The following is a 26,397-nucleotide window of genomic DNA, read 5'->3' as shown; positions in this document are numbered from 1 at the left end:
ATCTTTATTGGGGATGAGTGTGTGTGTATCCTGTGCGATAAGGAGGTTCTCTGAAGAACAGATTGCCTTGGCCATCCTGATTTGACAGGGCGGCTGAAGGCTCTCTCTTCCCATGAAACCTGACATAGGGTCACCTCCTTACTACTAGTACCTAGTACAAATGGATCGCTCACTCACTGCTTCTACTAGCTTCGAACCTTGTCTAGGTCCCATCAATGTACAATTTGTCAGGAGTTATTTGACAAATGATACTGAGACTTGTGGAGATGTTTACTTTAATTTTGACCTTTATTGGGTGATATTGTCACTGTGATTATTATACATACGATGTAATTGTTAAAAGAGTCATGGTGGGACAAGGTATGAAGGCACCTCCAAATGATATTGTTAGATGTTTAAGTAGCAATTTATCACTAAAGAAAGGTGTTAACAATTTAAAAGGCACACTAGATCTATCATTTGCACACTGTAGAAAATGTCAAGTTACTTTAAACTTTCTTGGTGGTTTTGTTAACTTATTTTATTGTGATTTTCACGTTGGCCTCTCTACCGCGAATTCATAATGCCACGAATATGCATTTCCAATCATTGAATGTATTTAAAACTCTACAAATCTAAAACTCTACAAAATTATTTGAAACACTGCAAAAACTTTCCAAGTTTACAGTACCCTTTAGTTTTACCTCATTTGTATTGCCAGTAACATCCAACTCAACAGTCCTGCACAGATGTGCGCTAGCATTTGGAAAACTTCGGCATGCTTTCAGTAAGTTTGACATTGTTAGAAGGCTTTCCATAGACTCTGTGCAGGATGATTGTCCTGCTCTCCCTGATTTGCATGAGCGGTCATGCATAACTGAAGAATCACAGCATGGAGTTCTTACTGTTGTGCTAATCTTGGCATGTAGGTGAAAATGGGAGTTTCTATTGTTCCGCTATCTTTGGGTTGATTAACCATAGCGATGAGCTGATTATCAAGTAGGCGAGAGTCATATTGTAAATCCCTTACTAGCACCCAAAATAGAAACAGCAGAAAAGAAGTAAACCCCGATGTTCTGAAATTTTAAATCACATTCCTGTCTGCTATGACTGTACTGCCAGGGCTAGATATACATATGCACTAAGTTACTAACATTCGTGCACCTAATATTTGGCTGTAGGTGCACCGGTGCACCTAGATATTTGTATACTTTTAAGGTATAGGGTTTTGTGCAAAGGGTATTATTGAGTATTGTATGCTATTATTTGGCTATTGAATTGATTTTTACACGTCAGAAACAAAGATAAAACCTTTGCTGTATTATTTGTTTTTAGATTTTGAAGTTAGCACTAGTGAATAGGATTTTTGGTCTATTGCAATTTTTCATCAAAGCTCAAAGCAGGTTTGCTGACATTCTACTTTATAAGTTTGTGTTTGTGTTGTGCACCCAATTGTTTTATTATATTTTTAGGTTAGGTGCGCCAAAAAATGAATTCGAAGCCCTGAATTGCCAATCATTTAGTACTAGCATTTTATGAGGCTTGAAACTTGAATAAAAAAACTCAAATTTCTAGTCATTCCTAGCTTATTTTTGTGCCGCTTTTGGGTACTTTTGATCAGAAATCCTCACGCAAATGTGGTAAACAGTGGCATTAAATGTCAATTTATCAATTCATAAAGATTACAGCAACTAGAATATTTCCAGTTTTCAAGCCTCATAAAATGCTCTGGGTGCCTTTAAGTCGCTTTCCTGGCCGCCAGGAATGGTCAGCTACATGTATGGTCCCACCGTAGGAATGTTCATAGATAAACAAGAGATCATGGACTGTACATCTGTAGTGTCTCTATTGTGAAGTCAGGGCACTGGTGACCTCAATACATGTACTGTACTCATTACTGCACGGGTGTATCAGGTGTAGGCACAGTTAGAGATATGTCCACTGTGCTTTCAGGAAAGATTGCATTGAAGATAAATTCTTTACCAAAAATGCAAATCTGAACAACAAATTGAGATATTTCAGTCTCAAGGAGATATGTTCGCGGTTGTTTTATGTTCGCAGTTTTCACGGCCAACTTTTCACCGCGAAGTTAGAGCCACGGCAAACATTTTTGTTCAATACTGTAGCAATATGTGACTATAGCGCTACTGCGAACTTAAAACCACCGCGAACACTCCATTTTCGCCTAAGGGCGAAATAAAAACTATGCGAACTTAGATGCATTTACAGTACCTTTGTGCCAAATTTAAACTCGTTTCGTAAATAAAATGATACAGCTTGCGTTACCTTTGGCTCGCCCTTAAACCAGTATGAGAATTTTGAGTTGGTTCCGTAACTGGCAGAAAAAAAATGCATGGTCAGAATTAGCGAAAAATTTACAATAATGAATAAAACAACGTTACAAGAAATTCACAAAAACTCCGAAGAGTTTTCTTGTTTTGCTACCATTGAAACGAGATGATTCATATCTAGGGAAGACACAAGTCACATGTACAGCCAGTACTGTAAGTGCATTTAAGTTCGCGTGGTTTTTATTTCGCGCTCAGGCAAGAATGGAGTGTTCGCAGTGGTTTTAATTTCGCGGCAGTGCTTTAGTCACATACTGCTTCAGTATTGGACAAAAATGTTTGCGATGGTTTTAAGCGAAAACCGCGAACATAAAACCAATGCGAACATTTCTGCATTTACAGTAATGCCTCATGAATTTTTCTGCTGCATTGAGTCATACTGCCTCTCTTATTACTCTCGGGGGACCATCCCAGCTGAGACTTCAACAAAAGTAGGTCAGCATTTAAACGACTACACAGGATTTATTACTATGCACTTTTTTGGTAGATATATCAAATGGTTAACTCCAAACTATCAGACTAAATTCATAGCGGACTTTGGACGTTTCTCAGGAATAACACAAGTTGGGTATGTGATACTGTAAAAGAGGAAATGTTTGCAGGGATTTCATTTCACAGTAGCGAGAAAATGGAGTGCTTGCTGCATTTTTTTAAAAGTTTGCGGTTCAGGCTGCCATGCAGGCTTTTACTGTAAAATAGAAAACGTTCGTGGTGGCTTTAAGTAATAATAAAAAATAAAGAGGTCACCGTGGAAAATGTGAAGATAAAACCGTCGTGAACATTTCTCGTTTTACAGTATTCTGAGGACTATTGATGTAGTACATGTAATGCTTCTGTGAGAATCTATCGAGGGACTTATGCATCATCTAAAGCAGTTGAAAGGACATCTGCCCTTCTGGGAACGTGTCCAAAACGCCCTGTGATGTTTACCTGGCGTTTGATACTGCAGACGTTCAATAGGGCGCTTGTTGGACCTGTAGGGTATCATCTATTGGTCATCAAAGGCAGGCTTTTACGTCAACGTCTTGACTTGGGTATTTTTAAATGTGGGTGAAATTCAGCAGAAGATGGACACTTGAACAATCCGTGTAAACAAGTAAGTGAGAGTTCTTGACTTAACAGTACAGATGGAATGAGAGGTCTCGGAATATGCATACATGTACAGTATATGCACTTTTAGACCCCGTTCATACCAGGGTTTGCGAATGAGGATTCGACCAGTCAAGGGATCGATCCCAATTTACAAGTCAATGTCCGAATCCGGCTCCAAGGAGTGATCAATGCTGTGTAAGGCTGTGAACCTAAACCCTGTACCTGTAGAATTGTTCAGGTACAGGTCCTGACCTAACATCTGGTGTACCTGTACCTAAACAAACTAAAACACTAGTGGACACCATTTTTTATAGGTAAATCCTGTGTCATACATGTATAGATACAAATTTTGACAATCTTTCACTTGAAAACTTGCAAATGCTTTATTTTGAGATTAGAATTTGTAAATCCTCATACAAAGGTAACAATTTAACACTAAAAAAGACCTGCACCAATGTCCTGAACCTGTACCTGAAGATTGTTTAGGTTCTCAGCCTTGATGCCATGCCTGGGTGAATCCCGATTTGCGAATCCTGGTATGGATGACAAGGGAAGATCTGTATCAGAGATCAGACTCAGTCCACTTTTTTTCCATTAGGTAGGTAGTCGACGTGCTTACGTGCGACGTCGGGGTTATACCGACCCTTGCAGGGTGACATACCCTTTCATTGGCTGATACAAGACGGGGATTCGCCAGTTCTCCCGTCCATGTGGTGTAAATCAACGTATGGCTGATACGAGGTGGAGGTTCGCCAGGCCTCCATCTGGGTGATTTGTAGTGAATCACCAACTCCAGACAGAAGGATTTGGACCATCGCACACCGGAACGTGCCCCTACTCTTTTCCGATATGTGTGGTGGGTTCTTTTACGTGCGTGGGGTGTGGCTCTCCCCAAACACGGGACCTCCACTTAATGTCCTATCCGAGGGACTTCCTAACCCTAGATGAGCTAGGAAAGTCGTTTTAAGTGCCTTTCCCAAGGGTACAACGTCAGGGCGCAAGTTCGGACATGTCTCTAGGCACAACCCAGGATTAGATCCCGGGTCCCATTGTTTAACAGCCGTGCGCTCTACCACTTGCAACACGACGCCACATTTTTCCATTGGTCAACTTCGTAGTACCTGATGAGGGTTTTTACGCACCGATGGTGGTGATTAATAAGGTGATAAGGAGGTCATAAAATTGTTTGGGGCTTTTTGTCGGGCGGATCTTATTGGATTAGCCGAGGATGTAACGACATTAGATGGAAAAATTTGGGAGAATCCGTGTTTGAAGTCAGACTTGTCAACGCCTAGACTGATGGTTGGGAGTGATAGGATAGGGCAGTTTTGGGACAGTGACAACAGGGGAGCTATGAAATGTCCCGCAGCATGATAATATTGCACCGTGGCGCCGTGATGATTTTATATACAATTTAGCGTGCATATTGAATGATATTCCAGTCGTTAGTGAGTGACCCTGCCTGGACAAAGTTCAAATCCCGAGATGAACACTTATTTTTGGAAGGCGCTGCAGTCCTTAAGCCTGCATCACAATTCATGCGAGTGCCGGCCGACTTTGTAGATTGCCCGAGCGTCGACCGTATTTTCCAATGAAAATCTCGGGCGACGTCTGTCGAACACTATAAATCCCCCATGAGATGGTCCTCTCTTTTGGACATGGACGAAGTCAGTATCGACTAACCTGGTAAAAGGCCAATATTTGGATCAACTTTTATTTCTAAAAATCGCACGAAGCCCGCGTAATCAACAGGACGCCCGCCATACTCCGGCCGAAAATGCACATTTGAAGCTTGCCAACACGTCGGCCAAGCTGAATTTCTTACTTGTGACCGGGGCATTTGGACAGGGCGTAAAGCTATGGTCCAGTCTTTCTAGTACTTCAAAAAGTGTTAAGGGAATTTCCCCAATACAAAGAACCTGTAAATACCGTACATAATGTCTATCTTCTCTGTCATGACCAGTGGAAGAGTAGCTTTCTGGTGAGCTAAACTGGTTTTAGATCACTTCGACATTCTTTTTCAATTTGTAGTAATATGAGTAAAAAGGAAATGGCAAAAAAATGGTTTATCAGGATATCGTAAACTTATATCAAATGTGCATTACATTATTGCATAGTCATAGATGTACATGTATAGCAAGTGGATGTAGATGTAAATAGAACTCTTTATTTTGAACTACTGTAAAATCCTTTGACCTCCCACCCTGGAGTTGCGCTGCATTAGTTTACCGTAAGTCTTGAAATGTCTGCGGTGGTTTCGTTTTTTGCAGTGACCCCTTTAACTACTGAAATATAGCACCGCGAATGTCTGTTTTGTATTACTACTGTATCATAGAACTGTTTCAACCGTGACTTAAAACACTGCAAACACCTCTTTACCCTCTACCTAGAAATTAAAGAATGATACAGCAAAAATAGATGAATTTACGATGCATTTGTAACCTCAGCCAAGCACCCAGCACTAGAAGTGGAACTAGAAGCCATACTATTTACCCAGAGCACAGTCCTGGCATACCTCCCATATACAACCCTGCATAGAGTCAATATTGGTGTGTTTACCATGCAATGGGTCAGTGGGGGATGGACTATCATGGAGGTTAAACTATGGAGACTGTTCTGACATGCTGGTTCGTTGAGAATCTCTTGTGGCAAATTCTGTTACAACTGGGAAACATTTAAATGATAAAATTTCCAATGGGTATATAGCGAGGAAAAGTAATCTGCTGTTGTTATGGCTGTTCCAGAAAGTGAGCAGTAGGGAGGTAATAGGGTAGTGGTTGGAAATCGAAACACAGGCTGTACTGTATTCGGACTGATGTCTTGCTAGAGCTGTGTACCTAAACAAATTTTAGGTACAGGTACACGGGTTTAGGTACAGGTACCTAAACCTTAAGGCTTAACTACTTATTCAGAAAATGGTAGATTTTCAATAATAAGGACAAAAGCATGTTTGAACTGGTGACAACATGATATTTAATTGTGCTAGGTATTATTTTTATGAAAACACAGATGAAAATTTGACTCCAGCCTTGCAAATGTGTTTTATGTGCTGGAGTATAGTAAATATTAGTATAGATGTGGCTTTAGTGCACTGCCACAGTAATTTCATACTAATCATAGTAATTTTATCTGTCAAAGTGTACACAGCTCTATGTTTTGCCCGTTTTTTTTCCTCAAGCAACGAGCTGTTGATTCACTTCAGTATAATCAAATTAAGTATAGAACAAGAAAAGTGTTCATATAAAGAAGCAGCTACTGTAAACATTGAAACTTTCACAGCAGTTTCATTGTCACAGTGACCTCGCCAACGCAACTTTGCAACACCTTCAATATGCGTTTTCACTGTATTGCTACTATATACTAGTAATTACTACAGAATTGTTTCGACTGCGGATTTAAACTGGGAGAAAACCTCCTTTACCCCTCTACCGCAAAGTAGAACCACTATGAGAGTAAATGGATCCGCAGAACTGTCTGATCGATATTCTATATAGCCATTTCATTTTGAATGCAAATATCAATCATGCACGGTCAATAACAGCACTTGAAATAGATTTTTACAATGTTATAAGATTTGTTTCTTTGTTGGCAAATAGACACAAACCTCCCTCGTAAATATTGTCAGATGATAAAAAGTCTTCAACTCATGAACTTGTGAAAATTGTGAGTGAGGCTTCAAATTGCCTCTGTATAGTCCATGTCCTATGTATTGCAGGAATGGGGGGTTTAGACCAAGAACCTTATTGCAGTGGAAGCTGTTATATTTCAGTCTTGGAAAACCCCAAAGAAGCCAACAGTGTTGTGAATGTCAAAAACAAACAGAAAAGTCTAGGGACTAAAGAAGGCCCCCTAATTAATTGAAAGCAGTCATTGGCTAATGCTAACTAATTGGCCAATAAGGTTGATTGCTTTCAAAAAAATTATAATGGGAAGGTTGAGGAAGTCATGTTTTACAAGTTGCTAATTTATTACTGCATTAGTTAAGTTATATATTTAATTATCTTTGTACTTGAAATTAAGTTTGCAATTATTGCTTTATCTTTGTTTAAAAGAAATTTAAAGTGTGGTGGGTTCTTTCTTATTTTGAGGTTTGGCTAGAAGCTACAAACTTTTTAAGGTTCTCACTTTCACAAGTTTCAGTGTAGTGAGGAAATTGGTGTATAGTGCCTTTCCCAATGGCACAACATGTGGTACTTGCTAGGGATTCGAACCCAGAAAATTTAGATTCTGTTGTGCATTTCAGGTTTCATCAAACGGTTCAGCTCTTACCAGTTTTATTCATTCTCATCACAGAGTGCTCAACCTGTTGCGGTAATGAGATAGTACGGCTGTATATTGCATTTCTCCTTCAGTGAAGTCCATGCTTGGCTTTAATTGGATGCAATCCAAAAGCTATAATGTGATCTCATGATGTATGTAGACAGTAGAAGACTATCGGGGTTGAGTTTTCAAAAGCAAGGTTGTTGATTATCATTATGTGCCTGGATGCACCAAGCTTTTGTTACAGGGTAACATACTTTAACTCTTGTCCTGTGGGAAGCCTATATATAGGCTCTCTCTCTCTCTCTCTCTCTCTCTCTCTATTTATATATATATATATATACATATATATATATATATATATATTTATATATAGGGCCTGTATGTGGGTCCCATATACATACGGGTTGGGGGTATTTTTCAGCTGAACGCATCACACTGCAGTGAAACGCACCGAATGTGAAAGAAACAATGCCACCGTAGCGCAGAAATTAATTAAATAAATTGTGTAGATAACATCAGCAGGACAAGGGTTAAGATAGCATATGTAGCATATTCTTAACATTTTTTAAACTTTAAAGCGTCAGAAAAAAAAGAAGAAAACCTTTGTTTTATTACATTTTAGAGTTATCAATAGAATTTGGATTCATTATGTTAAATTGTTATGCACCCAAAGACTTTTCTGGGCACCTAATCTTTAGGTAGAAATTGCACAGGTTCACCAAAATGAATTTTGAGCCCTGGTTAAAGATTATCGATGTTCTAGATGGAACCTAAGTAGTCTCAACACAGTGATTACTCTGAAATGGAGTATCTGCATCACCTACTTGTTGCCCATGAGTAGGTCATAATTAGAAGCAACCATGCGAAGTGGCAATCCTTATTCCTTTCTGCTCCAAGTGGAGATGTTAGATGAAAAATGGGGTCGACTCCTAGGTACACTCTGTGGAAACAGATCAATACGAAGGTGAAAAATGTCCCCAAACTCCATCTATCAAGATATCTTTCTTCGATATCATTTTCTGACGGCACAAATTTGATTTGCCTGATGTATCTTTTCACGTGTCATTAATGATACTGTGAAATTCATTTACCGTAAAAGGGGAAATGTTTGCGCTGGTTTTATATTCGCGGTTTTAAAACATTTCCCCTTTTACAGTAAAACCCTGCATGGCAGTTTCAAGTGCGAACTTTGAACCAAACCAAATCACCACCATTTTCTTTCTACCGCGAAGTTAGATTCCTGCGAACATTTCCCCTTTTTACAGTACTTTTGCAACTGTTTTATTTCATGGTAGGAGGGAAAACAATGTGTTTGGGCTGTGTGTCCTGAATTCACAAAGGCAAGGTCACTTAAAAAATACAACCACTGTGAAAGTTTGAAGATTTGCAGTGTATAAAACACCAATTTTAATTTCCATAGATACCCATACACCTGTATGACTCCAAATCATGACTGAGTTTTGCAGCGAGTTATAATACATGATGTATATAACCCTCTGAATTCTTACATTTTCACAGGACCTGGCCGTAACTGCCAAACTGTAGGAAAACCCAAAGCACTATAGGAGCCCACATTATACCCAAGGACGATCAGTAGAGAGCATGTTACTGTAGAACAGCATAGCAACTTCACCAACAAGAAACTATTATGGAGGTAAGTATTGTTACAACTTACATGTACATGACAGGGTTGTTTGGTCAAAGAGAAAATTTGTCACAATTTGTTTCATTAAATTTTTATACAATAAGAACTTTGTTTGAATATTAGAGTTAATTCCAAGTCACCACAAGGGTTTTTAGATATAATTTATGAAATAAGTTTGAACTATATTGAATAGGACTATTATTATTATTATTAATAGAATCCATCATTTCACGTTTAAAGTTTGAAATGATTCGAATAAAAGAATAGTTAAGTCACAAAAGTTCTAAATTGTTGAAATTGAAAAATGAAAGTTTGAACATGTATGAATTTATTATTTTAGAAATAAGAACTAATGTGACTTGAATATTCTTTTATTTGAATTATTTCAAACTGTTTCATTGTTAAAAAAAGATTTTGGAGGGGTATGATGAGTGATTTTGTAAACTAAAAACAACTGAACTGCATTGGAAAAGCCTCTAAAGAAAGCCTTGGATCTTGATTCCTGCCAATATTCACTCCAACATGTCGCTAATATTGTGTATGTTTATGTTGGGGCCGCTATTAGCGGAGGGATACGGTATGGTATTGTCAAACACCGACCAGGAAACCAGTAACGACAAGTTCCTGCCCACACCTGTCTGGCTAGATGATCTAACAGCCTCCTCAGTCTAGCCCACAGCCCTCCAGATTGTTCCCACATTAATGTACCATTTTCAACACAATTTTCTAGCTGAATCCCCCTGACAAATTAACATCCAAGGGTCTAGAAGGGGCAGCCATGTTGGTAGATTAGTATTGATTTAGGGACAGTCCATCACTGAAAGGGACCAGGAACACTGGCCAGTAGAATTTCTAAAATTTTACTTATAAGCGGTTGCTCTAAGGTGATGTTTTAATAAGGCAATATCCTGACTAAGTCACTGACCAATCACTGATGTGCTATTATTGTTCATGATTAATGCAATCATGTCTCTACTTGCTAAACTATTATTTTAAACCTTCAGCTTATTGGACCAGGCCTTCATCTGATAGAAAGTGGTAAGACATGCTCCTCTGATTTCAAATTTGGAGGCCATTTAGTCCAGTCTACCAGACATAGTCCAGACACTAAGCTTGCTCCTCAAGAATCTGTCTGCGCATGGTTCTTTTTTTGTGTGTGGAGGGAAATGTCTTGTAGTCTCAGATCGGTAACCAAGATGATGGTCTTTGACAGGTAAGTGTTGCTGATCACCGCTGGGGCGAAGGGCTCTCTCCCTGTGTTCCTGACCCTTTCCCACAGATGTGAACGAGGAAAACACAACCATAGGTCAAACGGCCAACACTCCAAGGACAGATCCATTTCAGCGTGGGTAGCCAGCCAAAGATTTAATCTCCTCATGCCTTCCTGAGTGGAGGCGGGAGTTCCAGTGTCCTATTCAAAAAAAGGCAGCCTGGTGAGAGGACTGCTGACACTAGTCAGTTGTCCCTCTCCAAGGCAAGGATGCGGTTGAAACGTAGGATGGGGCAGGGGGCCTGCCTCCCCGATCTTAAATTCCACTTCTCCCAGGCAAGTTGGTATCTAGATTGAAAGAAGATGGTTCAAGATGGAAGAAGATAACGGTTTACAAGTTGTGTCCTTTTATAGCTCTGTGGTCATTGTTGTTGTTGTTTCTTTTCTTTCCCCCAGACCAGTGCCTTGGAGCTGACCGACACTGGGAAGACTCTGAAGGTCCATGCAGACAGGCCCCATCTGGTCAGCCTGGGTGGTGGACGCTTCAGCACAGCAGTGACCATCGTACCTGTAGAAGGTGAGGGTTTTGAGTTTCTCTGTATAATGAGTATAATAATGATAACATTCACGGTTCTTGTGGTGACCTCTCCAGTGCAACACCATGAATATTCTGTTCCATTGTATTACTACACAACAGAATGGTTTCAACCCCAAAGTTCAACCATAGTGAAAACCTCCTGTACCCTCCCACTGCAAAAGTGCCAGTGAAAATAGAAAATAGTAAACGAATATTTAGGTCGGTATCATCCTAGATGAGTATTTGTTAATCAATGACCAAAACTTCACAAATGAAGGGAAAAAAGACAAACTTGTGTATGAATGTGATGTTGACTGTTTTATGGTATCTGTGTAAGGCACTGCAAGTAAATTTTATGGATGAGGTTGGCACACAAATTGATTTTCGCTTTATCAAAAAAGAGGGAAAGAAATTTTGTTTTCCTCAGGTAATGACAGAAATATACTAGAAATGAGAAGGTTCCATAAATACAGTGATACGAAGGAAAATGGAGTGTTTGCGGTAGGTTTGAGTTCACAGTTGAAACAAGGGAGTAAGACAGAACAAGCAGTATCGCGGTGAAAAATCGTGACATTTAAACCATTTATAGTATGTCATATGGTAGCCTTGATTGTACTTGTAGAAGTGACACAAGTGTCTAGTAGTAAGGTAGCCATGTTAGAAGTGAAAGAAGTTCTGTATAATGTAGTTGTAGAAGTGACGTCACCAAATTTATATGCTGTAGCCTTATCAGAAGGGAAAAATGCAGGGTGATCCATCCAGTCCAGACACGATTGTCACTGCAAGGCTTGATACAAACAAAGTATTATGTCAATTGTATTCACCATGATATAAGAGACTGGTCTAGGCTATACTAGAAGGTGTTAGGACATGTCACTGAGACAAACACCATGCTACAGGAGACAATTTTTTTTTTTTCGTTTCAATTTTTTAAAAATTCTTCCTCATTGAGGTGAAGCATGATGCTTTTTCAAGTAGCTAGTGGTAGTGCAATGCGGTCTCGCTACGGCTCGCATTTTTGGAAAAGCACACCGGGTCACCCCTACTCGTCTCGATAAGTGTGTTGGGTTCTTTTACGTGCAGAGGTTTGACGCTTGAGGCTAATGCCTGAAGTTCCCTCATACACGGGGCCGCCGGCTTTGTGTTACCAGGATACAATGATAAGAGTCAGTATTCATTTAAAACATGTTCTTTCAGGTAGATGGATTTGTCACCTTAATCCTAATGAATTTGTACAAAGCTATCATTCATGTATTATATTATTGAAATAGACTGCCATGATGAATTACTGACAGGTGATGTCGTTTATCATATGTAAGATTTGTTGTCTACCAGGAATTGAATGATATGCCGTTGTATAATCTAAGAGGGTCAGCATGCCTTTTCCGTGATTGGTCGTTGAATTCCACGTAGCATGATATTAGTTATCCTAAATTCTTCGTTAGCTGTTATTCACAAATTCTTCGTTTTGCAAGGAGTTGAACGCCAAGAGTCACAATGGAGTCTCCATTGAATACGATGGAACCAACCAATGAAATCATTCCCCAAACCTTTTCAGGCTTTTGCAAATAACAAGTCAACGTACCCGGTAAATTACCAATAACTGTTGCCAGTCCTAAAAAAGATTATAAAGCATTGCCAGCCCTCCTAAGTTCACCGATGGCAATAAGCATTGCCAGGATCCCCCCATGTAGACCCACATCTAATTGTTGTAGTTGGGTGGTCATTCTTGAATGTAGTTACACAAGCCAGTTAAAAGTCATCACTGTAAATTGTGTTGTGGTTTCTGTTCATGATTGATTATATAGCTGTCTGATGTTGTCATTCCATGGCTGGATCAGAAGATAGGCCACAGCAAGTAAAATTTATGGACGACATCCTCTGCACACTCCAAATTTAATGCCAGAGGGTGAAAAAAGAACAAGATGGGTAAGAAAAAACAAGACGGCTACGAACATAAAGCTTGCTTGGCAACAGAGTTTTGCATAAAAGCGAAACCAGCCTGGCGAATTTAATGCAATACGTACCCACTACCTTTCTGAGTGTTGATGGTACCCCCCCATGCAGGCCCCCATAAGAGAAAGTGATGGGAGAAATCAGAATCCCCACATACTCCATCATCTCTGTAAAGGAGAGGTCCTCTGAGAATCATCATGCATACTTTATTACAAAGAGCTTTTGTGGTCAAAAATCCTCAATGAACTAATGTTATTGTATCTCTGTCAAGTTTACTTTACAGAAAAAAGGAAACATTACCGCAGTAGAAGTGGGTGATTACATGTAGGCAACACTGTCAATGTTTTGCTAAATACACAACCCTAACATAGACCTTTTGGCCAAACGGTTAATGTTGTGCCCCAAATCATCTGTAGCAATCATTGACCAAATAGGGCCTTATACTGTTGTTATTACTGTATAGCCATGTAACGACTTCCATATGGTAGAGTCTGGCCTAAATGGTTTAGCCCTGCAGGCAGCTATTACTGTAAAGCAATTTATTTCTGCGTGGATCTTTCTTGGTAGAAAGGAGGTTTTTGCTGTGTTTTAAGTTCACATTTGAAACAATTCTGTTGTACATGTACATAACTTCATAAGTGATGCATGGGAAAAGCATGTATGCGGTGCCATAAATTTAGGTCTCAGGGAAAGCTTTGAAAATGAAACGGACCGCAAAGATTTAAAGATGTACAGTATCCCTGCAGAGAAGGACTATTAAATTCTCCCCCACCCCCACTCCATGGAAGAGCTAGATTCTTAATGAGAATTACAGTGTTTGTCTCTCTCTCTCTTCAAGCTGGCCAGCCATAATTCCCAGGTCCTAATCACAGATAATGAGTATACAGTCCTATTGCCATGTGTACAAGTGCTTTCACTGGAGGAAGTTAACTGAGAGTTATACAAGGTGGGCAAACAATCGTTAGGTTGGTGTCACAAGCAGTTTTTGTCATATTGAACATGTTAAACTCAAGGAAGTCTTAAGAACATGCTGTTAAGGTTAAAGGTCGTAGTACTTCAAGGTTACTACAAATTTGTATATTTTTGCAAGGTCTTAATTTGGTAGGCGGTAAGTGGAGGTTTTGGCAATGTTTTTAAGTTTAGTGGTTGAAACAATGCTGTAGTAGTACTGTACAGTAGTATTAAGCTGTTAGGTGTCACGAATTCGCAGTGGAGAAGTCACTGCAACAATAAAACGACCGCAAACACTTCAAGATTTACAGTAGTCTGGCTCAATTGAATCTCGGAATAGAAGATAACTGTTTACAGATGGGCCATTGTTACTGTTTTATAGACTCTATATCTAAGTACTGTAAATGCAGAAATGTTCGCGGTGGTTTTATGTTTGCGGTTTTCGCGGGGAGCTTTCAGCGCAAACTTAAAACCACCGCGAAACTTTTTGCCCACCTATGACTGTAGCGCTGCTATTGTTTCAAACGCGAACTTGAATCCCCCTCAAACACTCCATTTTCTCCCCACTGGGAAATAAAAACCACGCAAACTTAAAGGATTTACAGTATATATGTCATCTCGCCAGGAATCTATTCGTTGGCAGTCACCTTGAATTGATCGTCAAGGTTCGTGTCCCAGCCAGTGGTTGACCGGACTTGTAAAGGGTAACTCAGACAGAATTAAACTAAACACTGATTCATTAGCAAGTTGTGTCTGACAAGGACGCCTCTGGGGTGCCGTGGTGAAAGATGGATTGAACCCATGTTACATGTATGTTGGCAGTTCCTTGGCAGAGGGTTATATGTTACAACTCTATGAGGGTCTGCATGCCCTTCTCCGTAATGCGTAGGAATTTTTATTTCCCATTACTTCGTAGGGAAAGCCGTTATATTTACGTATTTCGTAACAGGGCGACCAAATTGGCGTAATTAGTACTGTAAATGCAGAAATGTTCGCGGTGCTTTTATGTTCGCGGTATTCGCGGTGAACTTTTGGCTCAAACTCAAAACTAGCGCAAAACTTTTTGCCCACTTATGACTGTAGCGCTACTATTGTTTCAAACGTGAACTTAAAACCACCGTGAACTCAAATGCATTTAACAGTACCTTCCTTGATTTTAGCATAATACGTAGGGGTTCTTCTGAATTCAGTGCAAAGCGTTGTCGGGACCCCCCATGCAGACCCTCCTCTATACAAAACGGGACAATGTCATACATTCCTGACACAGCATACATGTACTATTATCAACATCACATCAAAAATTGACTGTGAGTGCAAAGATGCACTTAGATATTTGTGTAGGTCTCCGTAGTAAAAGTACTATTGTACACTATCCATACAGCATATTTTTTACATTTATGTGTCAGAAAAAATGAAAATACGTTGTTGCATAGAGGCACAGTCTGGATTAAATTTCACCTTTTTCATTTCCCAGGACTTAACTTTTAAGGGCTACCTAGTGATTAATTGGTCTCAATCCTCCATGCAAGGATCCTTTGTGTGGTTCAGCAGTTTTAAATGGCCATATTAGTATTCCTAACATGCTCCGGGAACAAGTAGACATGGTAACGAGCGCCCTGAGAGATGTGGAGGTCTATGATATTCCATGAGGTACAGCCATGAAGGTGCTTTGTGTATACCTTGCCTCCCGGTTATGTACCGTTGCCAACAAGCAATATTTTCCAAATCATTAATAGCCGAAGGCTGTGATAGGTCTACATGGACCTTGCATTGGAATTTGGAACAGTGCTGGGTTTTTGCTGTGTCAGAGGAAAATAATGTGTTTGTCTACAATGTGCTGTGATTGTGAAGGAATGTCTATACTATAGCTCAACTGATAGGAGCCTCACAGATGAGCTCCTAATAGTAGTTGCTAAATGGGAGACCCCAGCTCAATCCTGGGTCAGGACATCTCGGTTAGGACTGCACTCGTCTTTCGGAAGGGATGTTAAATGTGGGTCCCATGTTCGAGGAGGTGCCTGGAGCACATTAAAGTTAGAGAGAAGGGCTAGCAACCCCTCCCTGTAGAAATATACCCTGCCACTGAAATAGCAAGGAAACTTGCTGCCCTTTGTGCCATAAGGCACTACAACTTCTATGACAAGGGTCTGAATGAACAAACTATAAAGTATAAATAAAGATTTACCATAACTGCTGGAACAAAATCCACAACGAGTTAAAACTTCACCAGTTTCTTGCCATTTACGGTTTCTCCCAAAGTTTGAGACTACTATATGTTCCCACATCTGGTTGATGCTATTAATCTTTAGTACTTTGAAGGTGTGGTAAGACACCAAGTTGGTGATTAGTCCCTGGAATAGCATGGCAGCAAAGGTTAATAACACTGTACAAGATTAACAGATTAGCTTTGCATTATATCATGTGTCCGTACTAGAGCTGCGTACCTTAATGTGATATCAGGTACAGGTTTTAAGTACAGGTCCGAATCTGAACCTATACCTGAACCAGGGTTCTCGCCAGGGCAGTTGAGCAAAGGAGGCCCCTATGCTGTGATTTGGATCCCCTATGCGGTGATTTTGGCCCCTACACTGTGTTTTAACCAGTATAGGAGGGCTTTTCTGTTGTTTTGATGCAAAAGTACAAAACTTAGGCTTTATTTACACAAACTTAAGCTCTAAAAATGCAGGAAATAGTGTCTTTGCAAAATTTCCAGAGGGAGGATGCCGCGGACCCTCTAAAATATTACTGCCAGCAGCCTTTGCGGCTTTGCCACGCAAAGAAACCCCTACGCTGTGAAAAAATCCTGGTGAGAACACTGCCTGAACAATATGAAAAAGTAACCTGTGACGGTCAATGTGCACAGAAAAATGACAGAATAAGTTAACAGAATGTTCATTAATTTAGACTTCAGATATCTTACGCAGAGAGCTCATGCTTTAAAGAGTATCTCAAATTCTTGATGGTTCTGATTTCAATGCCTATACAGTGTTTTCATTTTTTTTCCAGTACTAAAATTTTTCTTTGTGGTAGGAATAAGATGTTTTTAGTATCAAAATAAGTCAAAAGTCTAATCAGGTACAGTGCTGGTACATTGATGGTTCGGTATTTTACCTAAATGACTTTTTTGCAATATATTCCCAGCACTGTGTACAATCATAGCCCTAGTCTGCAAATTAATGACTCAAAGAATAAATGTTCCCAATTTTTTTACAGGTACGGTGCTAGTTGGAACTGTAGATGCACCCAAGCCACAAGACTTAATCATAGACGGCTATGCAGTAGCGCGGGAACATTGTATCCTCGAGAACGTGGACGATGTTGTTACGCTGTACCCCCTGGGAAATCTGTGCTCGGTGGATGGCATCCCCATCACCAGGCCCAGCAAGCTTACTCAAGGTGAGTGCTATTTCTAGTTGGATGACTTCATTCCTTTCTTTAACTTCAAGTTAAAGGAGCATTCCATTCTAGAAGTGGGTGTTATAATTCATCAGAGAATAAATTGTTATGCTTGAATCCAATTTTTGTCCAATTTACCACAAGTTTAATCCTTAACACAGGGAGAACATTATAGCGATCAAGTTCTTGAATTCCCTGGAGGACCCTTCCAACAATGCCAGAGTTGAAAGTTTCATATCAAAGTACCCAAATATTTGTAACCCAACACGGGACAGTCTTTAAACTTTTTGTATATATACACCTTTCTAAATGTGTGATAGTCACTCGGCTGCTTATCCCGTCTACCGTTAGTGAGAAATTGTGCCCGAAGTTGGTCATGCAAGTACGTTAGAAGCGGGTCTGTATGGGGGTACATGGATTTAGAAAAGGATTATTGTCGAAAAGACAGCTGAGGTAATTTAGCCAAAAGTCTGGTTCATTTTTATCCCAAAAAATATAATCTATCAGAAAATAATATCCGCTTCTGGAATGGAATGCTACTTTAACAAGAGTTCCACGACCTCATATCTCCATGAACAATTCTATTCATGCAAATGACTTACACATTTGCATGATATATGCTTGGTCATAAACACCTTTATCTAACTTACACATGTTGCAATATTGACAGTACTATAATTTTCCAATTAGATGAATTATGGTGCTTTTGCATTAATTATGCAAATTGGGAATTCATTTGCATAACTGGTATCTGTTGATGCTCAACTTTCTATTAACTACATATGTTACATGTATTTGAGTCTGATAATAGAAAACACTGCAAAATAGATATTCCTCATTAGCTATGCAAATTAAGTCACAATTAGCATAATTTGCACTTCATTATGTACATCTCTGTCTAAGCTACCTGCATACTAAGAATCATATTGACAGTCCTATAATTTTCCAATTAGATGAGATATGGTGTTTTGGCTTAATTATGCAAATTAGGAATTTATTTGCATAACTGGTATCTGTTGATGATCCACTTTCCATAAACTACATATGTTACATGTATTTGAGTCTGATACTGAAAACACTTCAAATATAGATTTTCCTCATAAGCTATGTAAATTAAGTGCTAATTAGCATAATTTGCACTTCATTGTGTACATTTCTGTCTAAGCTACCTGTATGCTAAATATCATGGAAATCCGTCGTTCCTTTGTTCAGTTATTCTCCTTAGAAGATTTTCACGATAACGCCCCTGCAGTTCCAGAGTAAGCTGCTAGGGGGCCCAAACTCACACCACGTCTTCATTACACCACAAGCTATCTGCCACCAAAAAATCAAGACCATAGCACGTCCAGGTCAAGAGATACAAAAATTGAATTTCTGCTGCAGTACCAAGGTCACATACCAGGGGGCCCAAAATCGACCTTGCATTTCGGCTTCACAACACCTGCCAACATACCAAATATCATCGTAATCCATCCAGAGGTTCTTGAGTTATGCTGACTACAATAGTCCGGAAACACAAACACACACACACACAGACACACCAAAAACAATATCTCCATTTTTCATGGAGATAAAAATGTTCTTCTGTTAAGTGGAGACATGCCCTGTGGCGCAAGCGGTAATGTCGTAAGGTTCGAATTCTGTGGGTGAAAGGTTAGATCCCAGGGTCAGTCCCAGCTCGAACATGTTGTAAGGTATTGCATTTGCCCTTTTGAATGGTGATGTAAAGCCGTTGGCCTCTTTAATTGTAGTATGGAGGTTCAGCCATCAAACTCAAGTTAGTATGCAAAATGACCGACTCTACAGCGGTTTTCAAATAATGGGCAAGACTGCGCTCCGAAAATGACATCCTACCACTAGTCTATGTATTTAATTTCATCATTCAGGTATAACTTAAGATTCTGAAGATATTATCATTAAGCCATGTGCAGTAATTGTAGAAAGATAATATCATCTTACAATAAGAAATATTCCCTAAGTAAATGTCATCATTGAGGTAAAATTACACAATTTGGAAAAAAAAGGGAACTAGATTTGCAATGGTTTTCAATGATAGTGTTGTGCCATTGCAAGCCCTTATGTGGCCATTATAGTGTATTATGCCATGATCTGAAAGACCTAGGCTATAGTAGACTGCATTACCGTATAGATTCTCTCTTATGTATAAGAATAATGTCTCTATTCACTAATTATACTTAGTTGCGATCATAATTGTTGGTTACTGGCCAGATACTGCGTTTAATTTTAAGAAAAATATTCCTTATCGTTATTAGGAGAATAATGCGTATGATGAGGAAAACAATTTCTCAGACATTAATAGTCAAGGAAAATTGCATCTGCCAGTAAACTTTAAGTGACTTATCAAACTAGGATGGGACCCGAGGTTGCACGATATTCGGGGACAACCTAGTTCAGATTGATTTTTTTCTCTGCAGCCGTCGATACTTTGGTGTGTTAAAAGCCCACTACTTTCAGTTAAATCGATGGGGTCTATTCTAGGGCACCTGCTTCACAGTTTTAGTCAGGAGACCCTACATTCAAATCTTCACAGATATAATCTGGTTATACTGTAAGTTCATTTACTTTCGCAATGGTTTTATTTCTGGTTAGTCCACGCCAATTTATTTTGTTGCTTCTCGGAATAGCCTGTCCTGTTCTTCCCATTTTTAGAAAAAACAAAACAATTGGGTCACTATTCCCATTCACAAAGTTTAACTCCCAATTTTACTATCTGTTCAGTTGTAAAACTCAATAGCCACTAAAATAGATTATAAAGGCTTGCACATGCCTAAAAAGTGTAGTCACATTGATCATAAGTTGTAATTTTTCATTTATTAAAACTATTTCTCAATATCAATCCATAAATTACATGGCAAAATGTAATTTTGTTACTGAAATTATAGGACTAGATGAAAGAAAGGGGTGCATTGCATTAAAACAAGCCATACAAAGCTGAAACTTTAATAATCCTCTTATACTTTATGTTATGTTAACCCTTATCTTCACCCCAGACTATTTGCAAAAAAAGGTTATTTTCATCTTTTTTTGCCCTGTCACTCCATTTTTTTTCTGACAAAATCCGAGAATCAACAAATAAAATTGGTGTGGCCTAACCGAGTCCTGTAAACAGATACCAGCTCTTCCTCTTGAACTATCCCTCTCGATTATCTGCCCAAAACCTTTGTTTAAAGCCTAATTAATTACCAAATTTGCTGCATAAGAATCGACAGCCATTTCACGGATGAACGCAGCGGTAATTGACCGTTAGCGAGCGCTGAAGTTCCTTCGATCTCCCGCGGAGGTAAACCGCCCAAAGAGAAGTGCCCATTAGTAAATGGCAAAGGGCAAGCATGATAAAGGACATGTTTGAAGCTCATCCTTTAGTAAAAAGAAGCCTCTCTCCCCTTCAAAGAGAATGAGGGAGCCCTTTTGATGACAAAGCATTTAGAGATATACCACAGGGGTAGCGGTAGAAGTCGCGACAGATTGATCGTGATTGAAAAAAGAGGGAACTGTTATTGTAACTTGTAACTCTCAATTGCTAGCAGAAGACTAGAAAGGCTGACTAGAAAGAGTCATGCTTCCAGAAAAAGGTCTCTGCTTATCAGACTGGGCCTGGTAAAACACCCCTAGCCGACCCATGGAGAATGGTGACTAGGCTACGGTTGGCATGACTGTGGCATTTTAGTTGTATTGGGATCCGCGGACAGCTTGATTTGTATATCCATAGCTGAAAATTGTGGAGGAATTCAACATTAATGTACGTACCTGTAGGGTTCTTTTATACATGTAGTAGTACTAAAATAGGGGTCTCGCTCTCTCCGATTTTACGTCTTTATTCCCCATCATATGGGGGTTGGACGTGCTTGCACATGGATGGAGCCCCAGAACTCCTCATCAAGTGCAAGTTTTTTTTGTAACAAGAGTTTTTACAGCTGGATGCTCTTCCTAACGCCAACCCAAACCCTACTGCTGGACTTAGGACATGGGAAATACATGGGATCTCACCCCAAAACTCAGTTGAATTATTTCTAAAAGAGACAACTGTTACAGCAAGTAAATTTTATGGATGACATCCCTACACTCTTTTTCCTCTAATTGTTTAAAAAAACGTCTCGTTCCCCTTTGGCTATGACCAATCAAAAATCGGGTCTAAAATTGTTGGATGCTCGCCCGAATGTTGACGAGCTGTGCAGGTTCAAAAATCGTCGCGGAGGCCTCGCTAAATTTAAGCGTAGCTTCCAGTGACCTGCAAACGTCGGCCGAGCTCCGAAAAATCACCCGAAGTCTGCGGAATCGCCAGAACGTCGGTCGTACTTTGGCCGAAAATCCACATTTTGAGCTCGCCGACAAGTCGGCCGAGCTAAATTCTTGATTTGTGACGGAGGCTTTAGTGATAATAGGCTACCACGCTAGTGTCACTGCTCATATTGAATCACACACTCACTCACTTATTCTACAGAATACAGGAATAAAAGGCTGTGAATGTGATACCATGTTTTGTCAGTGTCCTTAGAATGGTCTCTATTTTGAAAATCCCGTTTTTTTATTTTGCTCTCACGCTTTACATAAGTTTTCAAGTCTTCAGATGATGTCTTCCATACCATACACTTGCTGTGGCCTAGGCCTGAGTAGGAAAGTGAAAATTTATCGCGTTCAGGCACTTCCTGAGTACATTGTAAAGTACGCATTTTCTACCATGGCTATCACAGTTTTACGAGCAAGGCTACCGGCCTTTTAGTTGTCATGAAAGATGCATAATAATAAGTGGTAGGCACCGATGAAAAATTCAGGCCTCCAACGTTACCACAGGGCCGTGTTCTTCTATTTCAATCAGTACTAATTAGGATCTCTGTGGTTTCTCCTCCCCAGGGAATATGCTTTGTTTTGGCCGTTCCAACTACTTTCGTTTCAACCACCCACTCGAGGCCAACAGACTGAAGAGAGATTTGCCCAACTCGAGGGTATCAGTTCTGCCCTTTGGATTTTTACCAGGTGAGTCTCAAGTTACGGTGTAGGCATGCATGTTGTATTATTGAGAAGGTATGTATTTGGGTGTTTGTGTGTATGTCTGTGTATACATGTGTGTGCGTGCATGTGTTTGTGTCTGTGTTTTGGTCTGTGTATACGTGTGTGTGCGTGTATCTGTTTGTGTGTGTGTGTGTGTGTATATTTCTGTCTATGTATACATGTGTGTGTGTGTGTTTGTGTTTTTTTCTGTGTATACATGTGTGTGTGTTTGTATATATATGTGTGTGTGTGTGAATTTATGTGTTTGTGTGTGTGTGTGTGTATATATATATTTCTGTCTATGTATACATGTGTGTGTTTGTGTGTTTGTACATGTGTGTGTGTGTGTGTGTGTGTGCTTTTGTGAACAGTATTGTTCGAGAACTTGTAGATGGATCTTTTTAATTTGTGGTATACACTAGGAAAGTCTTGACATGTCAAAGAAATTAGTACATTCAGTGGCCCCTGGCAGCTTTCCATGGGTCTGCAGAAAGATATCTGGTTTTCATCATAGCTTTCTTTCTGCACTGGGTATAGAGATGTTAAGTCTTCCTTTTCTACTTTGTATGTGAAGAATCAGTGAGAAATCAAAAACAATAACACAAGAAATTCCTTGTTCGATTCCTTATTGACTAGGCCACGCCAATTTTTTTTTGTTGCTTCTCGGAATAGCCTGTCCTGTTTTTCCCATTTTGCCCAAAAAAAATTGGGTCACTATTCCCATTCACGATCTTAACTCCCAATTTTACTATTTGTTCAGTTGGAAAACTCAATAGCCACCAAAATAGATTATAAAGGCCTGCACATACATACCTAAAATGTGTGGTCATATTGATCATAACTTATGTTATAATTTTTCATTTATTAAAACTATTTCTCAATATCAATCCATATATTTATTACATGGCAAAAGGTAATTTTGCACCTGAAATGTTAGTAGTAGCGTAAAATGAGCCATACAAAGCTGAAACTTGAATAATCCTCTTATTGTTTTGTAAACCCTTATATTCACCCCAGACTATTTGCAACATTTTATTTCTATTTTTTTTCGCCCTGTCGCTCCAATTTTTTCCTGAAAAAATCCGAGAAGCAACAAATTAAATTGGTGTGGCCTAAGTGTTCCAAATGTTGAACTGACATCAAAACCTTCTGTGACATTTGTCTCAGTCACTTGTATTGAGTCTACTGCCAGACAGCATGTTACTGAACAAGCAGAAGAAGTAACCCCGTAATGGCTTGTGACATTTTCCTTGATACCTTGATGGGAAGCTAAAAGGCATGAAGTATTCATGTGTGCTGACACAGATATGCCAGCCGCGAAGAACCGTAAAGCCGTTTATTTTTCAAACGGTTTCATTTCGCCATAGACGGTAAAATTATTTTTTTGTTGTGTTTTGAATTCGGTCCAGTTGAAACAATTTTGTATTGTATTATTTGTAAAGTAGTACTAAATTGGAAATGCAAGTTCACACTCAGTTTCACAGTGAAGAGGGCATGAAGAAAATAAAACCACTGTGAACGTTTCAAGTTTTACAGTAGACTGGCCTAGAACATTGAGCTTCCTGAAATTTTTCTATAGCCCAGGAGATAAGGAAGAAAGGTCAAACTGCCAATGATGATTTGTTTTGTTCCTGTAGTAAAAGGTGGCCATAATAGAATTCCATGTTTTGTAATAGTAACTATAATTCAGGCCTAGAGTATCATTCTGATGATAATAGGAAAATGTTAAATGTTACACTAACTTACAGTTTATAACAATATCATTCATACCCTTCATGAATTTTCATTAATTTTGTTGCTTGAAAAATGGTTTTGTACTTCTTTAAACTTCTGGTGCAAGTTAGAAACATTGATAGATATAAAAGTAACGGTATTTGTGAAATGTTTGGTAAAGCTTCTTCTAAAGGTTATGTATCTACATCCTTTTGCATGTCCTTTTTGTGAGGCTAGCAGTGGAAGTTAGGGAGTAAAAGGCCCATGAGGTTCAGAATCAATAACATCGCAATTTTTGTCTTTTGCAGAAAACATTCAATCTTCCCAGAATAGCAGTGCTGGTCCAGCCATGCCAAATGGACCTTTGACTAAACAGCAAGAGCCAAGCAAGGGTAGTGCATTCAGGGCCTACAGCAATAACGCCGCCCCCAAATCCAACGGCCCATCCAAAAAGTCCAGTAGTAAGGAGAACGGCGTAGACCATACATTGGAGGACGAGTTGCAAGATATACTGGACTCGCTAGCCATGACGACCGCCCATGAGCCACAGCCTCCGAAGAAACCTCCGCGAAAAAACATGGCGCCTTTCCCTACGGGCGGCCAGAGTGCCAGTTTGCCACGAAACATGTTTACCACATCACCGCCCGCCAGGTCCCCTCCTTATTCAAACACTTCTCTCTCGCTCCCTCGCTCACCGGACTCGCCAAAGGTGTCCCCAAGGGGCATCAGCCAACAGTCACCCCACACCAAGCAGTCGCCAAAATTCGCTTTCCCAGAGGAGAGCCAATCACCTCCAAGCCTAGGCTCGCCAAGGGCGATGTTCGTTCCCATCCATGAAGGCAGCGTGGGCTCTCCTAACGGAAGCCTCCAGTCCGTTGGCTCCTCCCCTACGTCCACGCTGCGTTTAGAACGGAGAAGCCCCGTAGAGGAGAGGTACGAACAGGCGCGGGCGGACCGTATTCGCGAACAGGAGGTGGAGAAAATGGAGCGGCAGAGACTCGAGGAAATCATCAACATGTGCGAGAAATACGGAAGCCTGGAGAGGAGGAAAAGTCTGGAGAGGACAAAGGTTAGGAAAGATCCCGCGGCGAAAGCCGAAGAGCAAAGAGTGCGGGCGGGCAATAATAACAATGCGTACAACGGTGCGAAGGACGGGATTAGCCCGACAGAGAGAGTGAGAATGGTGCCCAGCAGCAGCCCGAGTGGAAGTTTGGAACGACAGGGGAGTGGGAGATTGAAAGAAGGTAGCCCAAGATTAGAAAGAAAGGGTAGTCTGAGGTCAAAAGGAGATAGCCCCAGGGGTACGTTAGAGAGGAACGAAAAGTTTCAGCTAGACGAGAGCCCGGCAACGTCTCTCGAGCGGGGTAGTACTCGATCAAAAGACGGTAGCCCGGCCAGGTCTTTGGAAAGGAGGGGGTCAGGCAACGGCTCAGCAGCCAGGAACCACCCGCTGCACGGACACCACAACCCACTCTTCGAGAGGCAGTTGCAAGATGAAGAAGCTTCTTACCCAGGCTTGCCTACCAAGGCAGGGAATGAAGCGGAGCCGGCACAGAAGCCAGCACGGATGATGAACATGCTGAATGGAAATGGCAGTAACAGTGGCCCCATGAGCCCAGTGTCACCAGTGTTTGTACAGAAGGAACAGGTAAGTTCCTTTTTAAATCTTCCAAGAAGGTTTTGTATTTATGTGTGTTTGTTTGTCTGTTTGTGAACGGCATAACTCGAAAAATTATGGATGGGTCCTAAAATTATATTTGGTATGTTATTAGGGATTGGCAAAAGGAAGAAACGATATTGGGCCTCCTAGCAGCTTGCTGCAGTACTGCAGTGGAACTTCCAGCTTAGATTTCTCGTGTTCTGGACATGCTATGGTCATGATTTTTGCGTGGTAGAATACAATACATTTTTGTAGCCCTTGTGTTATATAATTCTATCCTCCAACGTACCTCCCATCCCAGAGGACGCCCCTAACCGAAGCTTTGTTCTCATTTTAAGAACACTGGAATCAAGTCCTGAATTTACCTTGAAGCGTTACCGGCTCTTTTGAATTTGCCTTTACAAGGATCCCCCCATGCAGACCCTCCCCTGTGGTAGATGACCCATGATGCACACTGAGAGTTGTCACCATGCCAACATTTCCTTGCCACACACTGATACTTGACCTTAAGTACAGTAGCCATCAATTATCCACAGCACACAGACAGGGCACAAAATATCTATTTTAAGATGTCTGGCTGGGAACTATTTTAGATTC

General features: G+C 40.2%; 1 protein-coding gene across 9 annotated transcripts in view; it reads left to right on the top strand.

Moving 5' to 3' along the window:
* Positions 1-26,397, top strand: part of LOC136432211 (pleckstrin homology-like domain family B member 1) — a 75,783-nt gene that overhangs the window by 8,111 nt on the left and 41,275 nt on the right. For all 9 annotated transcript variants that reach the window (XM_066423258.1, XM_066423261.1, XM_066423264.1 and 6 more), the window contains exons 2-6: positions 9,201-9,336; positions 10,994-11,114; positions 17,235-17,417; positions 22,290-22,412; positions 24,449-25,788. In XM_066423258.1, the coding sequence (XP_066279355.1) occupies positions 9,331-9,336; positions 10,994-11,114; positions 17,235-17,417; positions 22,290-22,412; positions 24,449-25,788 (1,773 nt within the window). In that variant the 5' untranslated portion in view covers positions 9,201-9,330. The remainder of the gene's footprint in view (positions 1-9,200; positions 9,337-10,993; positions 11,115-17,234; positions 17,418-22,289; positions 22,413-24,448; positions 25,789-26,397) is intronic.

The sequence above is a fragment of the Branchiostoma lanceolatum genome, chromosome 4 (assembly GCF_035083965.1).
Source record: "Branchiostoma lanceolatum isolate klBraLanc5 chromosome 4, klBraLanc5.hap2, whole genome shotgun sequence".
NCBI lineage: Eukaryota > Metazoa > Chordata > Leptocardii > Amphioxiformes > Branchiostomatidae > Branchiostoma > Branchiostoma lanceolatum.
This window is presented reverse-complemented; position numbering and strand designations above follow the sequence as displayed.